This window comes from Penaeus chinensis, chromosome 31 (assembly GCF_019202785.1).
Source record: "Penaeus chinensis breed Huanghai No. 1 chromosome 31, ASM1920278v2, whole genome shotgun sequence".
Lineage (NCBI taxonomy): Eukaryota > Metazoa > Arthropoda > Malacostraca > Decapoda > Penaeidae > Penaeus > Penaeus chinensis.
Genome location: NC_061849.1, coordinates 2,872,625 through 2,882,624, shown reverse-complemented (window position 1 = coordinate 2,882,624; position 10,000 = coordinate 2,872,625). Strand labels below are relative to the sequence as shown.

General features: G+C 44.2%; 1 protein-coding gene across 1 annotated transcript; it reads right to left on the bottom strand.

Annotated features, from left to right (window-relative positions):
* Positions 1–5,938: 5,938 nt before the first annotated feature.
* LOC125041613 (cell wall protein DAN4-like) lies at positions 5,939–7,733 on the bottom strand. Its single transcript, XM_047636669.1, has 5 exons — positions 7,602–7,733; positions 7,273–7,401; positions 7,033–7,163; positions 6,841–6,914; positions 5,939–6,693 (listed from the first exon to the last, which is right to left on the bottom strand). The coding sequence occupies exons 1-5, from the start codon at positions 7,611–7,613 to the stop codon at positions 5,939–5,941; spliced, it is 1,101 nt and encodes a 366-aa protein (XP_047492625.1). The 5' UTR covers positions 7,614–7,733.
* Positions 7,734–10,000: the final 2,267 nt, after the last annotated feature.

The window sequence follows — 10,000 nt, the reverse complement described above, 5'->3', positions numbered from 1 at the left end:
ACAACTTGCGCATATTTTTTTATTTGTCATATACTCCTTATAGGCTGCAAATAATACCATGGCTCATGTCTTTCCATAAATCCAGGGCGCATCATCGGATTTCTACCGCCGATCGGCTTGCTGACAGTGGTGACCAAGACGGCGTGGGAGACCGTGGTCACTGCCATCGTCAGCCATCCGACTGACACCGTCACGATCTCCGTGGCTGGGTGCGTGCCCGAGAACCTCCCCTTCAGCGCCGCTGCCTGTGTCCCGACCATGAGTACAGCTTCGACCACGACTCCAACGACCACGAGTACAACTACGTCCACTACTCTAACGACGGCTACTAGTGCAACTACAATCTCAAGTGTAGATACGTCCACTGCTCCAACTACTACTAGTGCAACCACGCCCACGACGACTACCCCTGCGGCGAGTTCAACCTCTGCTATGACTATGGTTTCATCTACTACTAGTGCAACGACAACTGAGACTACGACCATAACTCCATCGACTACAAGTACGACTGCGACTAGTTCAACTATGCCTGCAGCCACAACAACGTCCATGGTCTCTGCCACGACGGCAGTCCCGCCTTCTTCCACGACCACATCGATGTTCCCCACAACAACCATCATAACGACCACGCCCACCAGTACGACAGTGACCCCTGCTCTCAGCACAACCCCTGCCCTCAGCACAACCCCTGCCCTCAGCACAACCCCTGCCCTCAGCACAACCCCTGCCCTCAGCACAACCCCTGCCCTCAGCACAACCCCTGCCCTCAGCACAACCCCTGCCCTCAGCACAACCCCTGCCCTCAGCACAACCCCTGCCCTCAGCACAACCCCTGCCCTCAGCACAACCCCTGCCCTCAGCACAATCTCTGCCCTCAGCACAATCCCTGCCCTCAGCACAACCCCTGCCCTCAGCACAACCCTGTCCATGACCACGAGCATGACAGTTGCTAATTAAGCAACGTAACTTCTACGACCCCACCAAAGCCTCAACCCACGACCTCTGCCGCTACCAGCCAAGCCTCCAACCCCCAACCAAGACTCAACCTCTGAGGCTTTAAACCGGGCTCATGAGCTGCCTCTCCAATGGGCGACGTTCATAACAAAGATATGAAAGGTGTTAACGATCCTGATTTTGTCAGTGAGAAAAATTGAAAGGAAAAAATAAATACCATTCATGGAGATATTACTAGTCTTATTTGGGCCACCTTGAATTTCATTACATACATATATATCATAAAACTTCAAATCATGAAGACCATGTTTACTTCTAAATGTAAAAATTACGTATGATATCGTAATCCAATACTATGTGTACAACTTTAGATATCATACAGGCCTAAAACTTAAGAACCAACTTAAGTATCAAATTTAAGCCCACTTTACAACTAAATATGAAGCATACTTTTAGCTTTAATCGCCAGGCCAGGCCAAAGTTTCCTTCAGAGTGAAACTGAGCATATACCGATGCTATAATGACGAAGGAATGTACAGACAGAACTATGCTGACATTTATCAACATAATGCCACTGGTAAGATAGCAGCAGTTGACCCAAGTTGTGATAACACGTGGCATAAGTTGATATCGTGAAGTATCACTATATTTACTTCTGTTTGTGATATTCAGAATGGCAAAATAATGGCAGCGAATCGAAATTACAATAATGAAGCACTTATTCAGATTTTTGCGCCACCCGCTAAGACTTATGCACAGCAAAGATTTCACGTTTGTTATATTCGTTGGAGCCCAAGCAATCGAGAGAACGCACTGTAGTAGCACTACATTTAAACAAATATAGGCGACTGAAGAAAATTAACACTAAAAATCCTACATAATATGTCAAAGACCTCTATAAACTCGTTAGATATAGGCCTATAAATAATCGGTTTGTGTCATTTGGTGTGGTTTGGTTTGCGAAGTTCTAGCTTCGCCCGGGCCTTCTAGATATGGCCCGGCCTGTGTCAGCTTTTTACGGCTGTCTCATTGAGTTGTCTGACACTCGGTGCTTACCGTGGCGGCGGGATTGCCAGCAAGCGCTCCTGCCGCCATGGTGTAAGCATTTCGCATAGCCTCTTGACCAGCACGGCGGCTGTTGTGGGCGGTCCATGTCTCAGGAATTGTGTATGGTCACAATTTTCTAGGTAGTGGACTAGTGTGGCGTTCGGCTCGCCGCAGTGCTTGCAGCACCATTCATCGCGTTCGATTGTTGGGATAATCTGCCATGCACAGTGGTAACCTAGGCGCATTCTGTGAAGAATGACTTCGGTACCTCTGTTGCTTACTTCAGAGAGTGCCAGTGGTTCATAGCCTGTGGCGTCTGAGTACCAGCTGGCCGAGGGGGAGGTTCTCGTTTCCTCTCTGTGGAGCTGCCGTAGGAAGGTACGACCGACCAAGGCACACTTCTCCATAAGTAATTTTCGGCTCGGTTTTATCGTCATGGGATTTGGGGGCATACCCCTGCCAGCGACGGCTAGTCTGTCAGCAAGCTCGTTCCCTCTGATGCCGATGTGGCTTGGGACCCAGTTGATGATAATTCTTCTACCCTGAGCAAGAATCGTGGTCAGTAGGTAGATGTTGTCTGTGGGTGAGCTGTGCTGAAGACAGTCAATGGCTGCCCTGGAGTCTGTGTGTATGACCACGTGTCCTTCCCTTAGGGACGCGTGGCCTAGGGCTCCCATGATTGCAACTGCCTCTGCCTGTAGCGAGGAGGCGTTGTCTGTTACCCTCATGGATTGCGTGGCATCCCTAGCTGCAAAGCCGGCGCCTGCAGTGTGGCTCAAGAGATCGACCGATCCATCCGTGTTGTATGTTCTACTACCCGGAGGAGTGATGGCTGCAATGACCCTGTGGGCTTCTGCCTTTAGGCTAGGCATGGGGTATAGGCTCTTTTTCATTGACAGGCTCATTATGTTGAACTCTATCAGGCTCAGTGCCCACGGCGGGCCTTCGGCAAAGTCGGGGTGAGGGGAGTCCATGCCCTTAGCAAGAAGCTGTTCTTTGAGCTGATGGCGTATCAACACCCTGGCTGTATGAGACAGCCACGAGTTGTTTGCAACGAGCTCGTTGTCTTGTTCGAGGCATCTGACTAATTTTTGTCTTAGGCTTGTGTTCCTGGGAGCCTGGATGACCTTTGAGAGGAATTGTGTTGCCATTAGATCGATTCGTGAGTCCAGGGGGAGAAGGTTTGCCTCCATCAGGAGGTTGAGGACCTTCGTCCACCTCGGGGTACCCAGAATGATCCTGGCAGCTTCATTTTGGACTGTTTCTAATTTGTCTGTGTGCTTTTTCTTTACAGCAATTAGAGCGACTGAGGCATAGTCTACAATGGGCCGGACAGCATGTACATAGAATGATCTTAGTACTTTGTGTCTGGCCCCTATGCGTCTCCCAGTCATTGCTCTCATGACGGACAGTCTTGCTTTGGTTCGGTCAACCAGGTACTGGACCTCCTTATGGAAGGAGAGGGTCCGGTCTATCCTTACCCCAAGGTATAGGTAGTCCTTGACCCATTCTAATTCCACTCCCTGGATTTTCAGTCTTGTGCCTCGAACTCTCTGTCTCAGAGCCATAGCTTTGGATTTGGCAGCAGAGATCTTTAGTCCTGTCCTACAACACTCCTCTGACACGAGGTCCAGACAACGTTGGGCTTTATTCTGGCTGCGTGGTCCAGTGGAGGTGATAGCGAGATCGTCTGCATACGAGATGATCTGGCACCCCACTGGGAGGTTTATGTTGAGGATGCAGGACATTAAAGTGTTGAATAGGGCTGGACTGAGAACCCCACCCTGTGGCGTTCCATTTTCGAGCGGCATGTGCTGCGATAGGTGACCCTGGAATTTGACATTGGCAGTCCTGTTCCTGAAGTAGTCACCTATCCAAGCCAAGAGCTTTCCTCTGATTCCCTTCTGGATCAGGCTTTCCTGAATGGCAAGCGGACTTGCCAGTTCAAAAGCCTTCTCCAGGTCAAGGAATACCACCACAGCTGGGCCCTTGCTGATTGTGCTTAAGAGCGTGCTGTGCCCATGCCCCTTGTGAACCCGTGAAGGTGTTCGTGCGGGGGTCCCGTTTTCCATTGAAGCCGGTTTAGTACCATCCTCTCAGCCGTCTTGGCCAGGCAGCTGAGCAGAGAGATGGGGCGGTACTTCCCCGGCTCCTTTGGTTTTGGGACGGGAACTATGGTAGCCCTCTTCCAACTCTGGGGTAGAGTGGAAGTTTCCCAGGAATTGTTGATGAGTTTCAAGAGTGCACGCTCACCTGCTAGTCCTAGGTGGGAGATAATGGGGTACGAGATCCGATCAGAGCCCGGGGCTGTGTTGGAACTGGTTTTATAGGCTTTCCTTAGTTCCCTCAGAGAAAAGATAACGTCTGAGTTATCGGGTTCGGCTGCCCTTTCTCTGATCTGAGCGTGTCTGTCTGGCTGTAGACGCTCTTGTCTTGCCCTCAGCTCATTTCATCAAGAAAAGCCTCCATGTGAAGCAAACAGTGGTGAGTTTATATTTCAAAATGTGAACGCTTACTAAACGGTTATTTCCAACGAATAAAGTAACAATTCAAGGTCTCATGGTAACTACGAACCGTTTCTGGTTATCTCTGCACTTTTGTACACATGTGCACGCATGTACACACATTTGCAGATATGTATACATATTTACACATACATGTGCATACATTTACAGAGACATGTACACACATTTACGTACACAAGTGCATGTATGCACATGTTTTATATACATGTGCACATACATGTACAAATATGTACGCAATTGTACTTGTACACCCACATACATATGTATGCATATGAAAGATGGAATAATGCAATACCGCATTGATATAGATGTATAACAATCCTCCCTGACCTGGCCTCGAACCTAAGTCACTCCGGGTATGAGACCGGAGCGCCAGTACTAAACCAACCATGCCACACGACCCACTAAAAGTAGTGTGCAACTAGGATCTAACTAGCTTTCATAGACATTACCTATCTACTTATACATGAGTGATGATAGCGAGGTTTTACACACACTCCCCGTGGGCACTCGGTGGAAATTGATTTAGAAATTCGAAACCGAAGTCAGATACTGAGGTGTATATATATGAAAGATTGAATAATACAATACCGCATTGATATAGGTGTATAATAATCCTCCCTGACCTGGCCTCGAACCTAGGTCACTCCGGGTATGAGACCGGAGGGCAAGTACTAAACAAACCATGCCACGCGACCCACTAAAAGGAGTGTGCAACTAGGATCTAACTAGCTTCCATATGTATGCATATGTAAGCACATGTAAATGCTAGAAAACACGAATACAAATGGTCTGAGTCAAGCAATAACTGCGATTATGAATTCATGTTACTGAGGATACCATATACATAGGTACCATTTTAGATTATACTGTACCTCGGGAACCAGCTTCTTCATGTACCAAGCGGCATTTGAAAGAGAAATGTGTGTAAATTTATAGCTAACTGAATAATACATTTTTATTGAAAGAAAGATTCAGAAAAGGAAGAGAAATTTTCACAATTTTTGTCTCTCTTTTCATCACACTGAATTTATCGAGCTTCTGTACCGCTATTTTCAGACAGTTTACATCCGGTGTAAGATTTGTTCATATCATTGGAAAGCTAATGGAAAAGCGTAGAAATTGACCTCCGGGATTTTTTATTTGTATCACTTATTAATGGTTAGGCATTGCTTCTTTGATATTTATGATTTGCATGATGTCCATCATTAAGTCTGAGGTTCCAAACAAGAAGTCTCTGTATCATTATATTTCCATATCAGTTCCAGCGTACAAATTGGGTCTGCTACAGTTATTGTTTTAGAAAAGGTAAAGTACTAGTATTAACCTTTGCAGTGCCAGTACGAGCAATTTACATCCAGGACACTATATGTGATGCACGAGATTAGATCAAATTAGTGTTCCACTCCCTCTCAGAGGATTACTGAGGTAGCCATAGAAGACACTGTGGGTGTGAGGCTCGAGGTCGGGGTCGGCGTCGCGGTTGGATTGGTCACTGAGCTTGTGCTTGAGGAGGTAGCTGCAGTTGTGGTTACCGTCGGCGGAATGGATATTACCGTCGCTGTTACAGTCTGAGTCGCTGTCACAGTTACGACGGATGGAGGAATCGTGACAGAGGTTGCTGGCGTCGTGCTTGTTGTAGCAGTCACTGTCGTTGTCACAGTTGATGTTACAGTCGCGGCTACAGATGGGACCATGGTTGGTGTTGAGGATGTGGTGGCGCTTGTGGTCGTAGTCGCAGGAGTAGTGCTCGCAGTTGCAGCTGGGGTTATACTAGTGGTAGGGGTTGAACTCGCCACCGAAGTAGTGGTAGGAGCTGTACTAGTGGTCATGGTTGCACTAGTAGTAGTAGTCGTTGGAGTGGTAGTCGTACTTGTACCTGTAGCTATGCTTCCACCAGAAGTAGTCGTAGCCGTTGGAGTGGTAGTCGTACTTGTACTTGTAGCTGTGGTTCCACCAGAAGTAGTCGTAGCTGTGGTCGTGGTCGATGTACCCGTCGCGACACAGACAGCGGCGCTGAAGGGGAGTGTCTCGGGCACGCACCCAGCCAAGGACAGCGTGACGGTGTTAGTTGGATGGCTGACGGTGGCAGTGACCTTGATCTCCCAAGCTATATTGGTCACCACTGTCAGAAGGCCGATCGGCGGCAAAAACTCGATGATACGGCCTGGATTAATGAACGAGAAGAAATTAATTGTTTATCGACAATGTACTTTTCGTTTTTGTACGGAAAGTTACGTTTGGCTGTTGTGTTCTAGATAAGAAGTTTAAAATTTGTATTTGTTACTAAAACGAATTCCTGAAAAAGACTTACCATGATCAACTAGCAGACCAGACTCGAAAGAAGGCTCAAGGTGGTTAAATGCGCGGGCTTCAGGTAACTCGTATCTGAAGCAGAGAAGATAGTTACCTAAAAAACCGGAATGTGGTTTCAGCGAGGGTAGTTTCATTTAGAGCATAGAAAAAGAAGACAAATCTGTTTTTCAGAAGAATGAAATCCCTTTACCTTTGATCAAAAGAGGTTGGGAAGAAAGCGAAGATTCGGGCATCAGCCCTGGCGGAACAGGTGGGCAGGTTGGAGGCGGGAGCCACGCATGTTGCTAATGTGGTGACTTGTGTCTCCAATGTCCGAGTTACCTGGAAATCAGGGAAAAGTGTGAAAATGAACGGCCATTGGAAATTAATACTTATGTTCGTAAGGCAGTACTGCTAGTAGATAACAGTAGTACACAGATAATAAACTCACTGTTGCTGTGCTGCTGAAGAGGAATGTGGTCCCGGCTCTAACGGCAAGACCAGGTATTGCGGGGTTGACGAAATTGTCCTCCTCGGTGACAGCAGACACTGCGCCCACCAGTACCAAAACCAACAGCAACTAAAAATATTCAAGTAAATTAGACCGATAACCGACGAAAATTAGATATATATATATAAAATATATTAATTCTGCAATTTGAAATACCTGTATATCTGGTCAGAAATAATAACATGCACTGTACAGGTGCATGTGAAAACAAATAAAATTCACCAACGAAAAAAATACAAACCATCCAGAAAGTAAAAGACATGGATTACCTTCATGGCCATAGCGAGGACGTCAGACGATGCCTGCAGAAGCGCCTCCACGATCTATATACGCGCTTTCGCCAACCAAGAAGGGACTGGGGAAGGGGGGAAGGGACTCCGATAATGCTTTTTAAACGCCTGCTGAGACTTGTGCCGCCTCCGCAGGTAACTTCTACGACCCCACCAAAGCATGGTGAAAATAGTCAAATAAAACTTCAAATCATGAAGACCATGTTTACTTCTAAATGTAAAAATTACGTATGATATCGAAATCGAATACTATGTGTACAACTTTAGATATCATACAGGCCTAAAACTTAAGAACCAACTTAAGTATCAAATTTTAGCCCACTTTTACAACTAAATATGAAGCATACTTTTAGCTTTAATCGCCAGGCCAGGCCAAAGTTTCCTTCAGAGTGAAACTGAGCATATACCGATGCTATAATGACGAAGGAATGTACAGACAGGACTATGCTGACATTTATCAACATAATGTCACTGGTAAGATAGCAGCAGTAGACCCAAGTTGTGATAACACGTGGCATAAGTTGATATCGTGAAGTATTACTATATTTACTTCTGTATGTGATATTCAGAATGAAAAAAATAATTGCAGTGAATCGAAATTACAATAATGAAGCACTTATTCAGATTTTTGCGCCACCCGCTAAGACTTATGCACAGCAAAGATTTCACGTTTGTTATATTCGTTGGAACCCAAGCAATCGAGAAAACGCATGATAGTAATAATAGAGCTACATTTAAATAAATATAGGCGGCTGAAGAATATTAACTAAAAACCCTACATAATATGTCAAAGACCTCTATAAACTCTTTAGATATAGGCCTATAAATAATCGGTTTGTCATTTCATCAAGAAAGGCCTCCATGTGAAACAAACAGTGGTGAGTTTATATTTCAAAATGTGAACGCTTACTAAACGGTTATTTCCAACGAATAAAGTAACAATTCAAGGTCTCTTGGTAACTACGAACCGCTAGTTACTTTAACCGTTTCTGGTTATCTCTGCACTTGTATACACATGTGCACGCATGTACACAGATTTGCAGATATGTATACATATTTACACATACATGTGCATACATTTAAATACACATGTACACATATTTACGTACACAAGTACATGTATGCACATGTTTTTATATACATGTACATACATTTAAATACAAATGTACACACATTTACGTACACAAGTACATGTATGCACATGTTTTTATATACATGTGCACATACGTGTACACATATGTACGCAATTGTACTTGTACACCCACATACGTATGTATGCATATGTAAGCACATGTAGATGCTAGAAAACACGAATACAAGTGGTCAAGCACTAACCACGTTTATGAATGGCATCATGTTGCAGAGGATACCATATACATAGGTACCAGCTTCATTATGTACCAAGCGGCATTTGAAAGAGAAATGTGTGTAATTTTATAGCTAACTGAATAATACATTTTCATTGAAAGGAAGATTCAGAAAAGGCACAAAATTTTCACAATTTTTGTCTTTCTTTTCATCAAACTGAATTTTTCGAGCTTCTGTACCGCTATTCTCAGACAGTTTACATTCGGTGTAAGATTTGTTCATATCATTGGAAAGCTAATGGAAATGAGCAGAAATTGATCTCCGAGATTTTTTATTTCTGCTTCCGTTTATTTTTGGAGATTTTTTTTAAATGCCCGTTATACATGGCTTTTCCTTCGTACATAGACTTTCTGTACACATAGATACATGTTTACAAGCACATGTACACACATTTACACACACATGTACCCACTTATATCAAATTAGTACACAGGTGCACATGTATTTACACATGTGTGCATGTTTGTGTTTATGTGTACACATATGTACACATGTGAATATTTACATACATACAGACATGCACAAACTTATTAACACTTGTACATGTATTAAAACAATAATATAAATAGTATGATACTCATGATATCCTTGTTTCTAGATTGGGTCATGTTCTCAACAATCGATTTTTTCTACTTTCTGGAGGGCAATATTTAATATTTTAATATTTGTTATAACTTGGGAACCAATCATCATATCTTTATGCAATAAGCATCATATGAAAGAGAAAGGAATGTAGTTTCCATGGCAATTAGATGATTAAAAACTGATTGAAGGAAATAAACTGAAACATCACCAATCTCTTCGTAAAAAAAAATCTGACCTCCCGGACCGCTATTCGCGACTTAAATTTGTTGGTAGCTGCTGAAAGCTTATCAAGATTGACGTGAGCTATTTTGAATTTCGGTCCCGATTTTTTTTTTTTTTTGGGGGGGGGGGAGCAATTTTTCTAAAACGAAAAAAATGTGAAGTTTCGATTCTTTTCCCAGATAACTAAGGCAGATTTCGAAAAA

Excerpts from the sequence above, each read along its gene's own strand:
- LOC125041613 (XM_047636669.1), bottom strand. Across the intron at positions 6,915-7,032 it reads CCAACCTCTTTTGATCAAAG|ATACGAGTTACCTGAAGCCC; the intron begins GTAAAGGGATTT and ends TCTCTGCTTCAG. Across the intron at positions 6,694-6,840 it reads TGGTCTGCTAGTTGATCATG|GCCGTATCATCGAGTTTTTG; the intron begins GTAAGTCTTTTT and ends TCATTAATCCAG.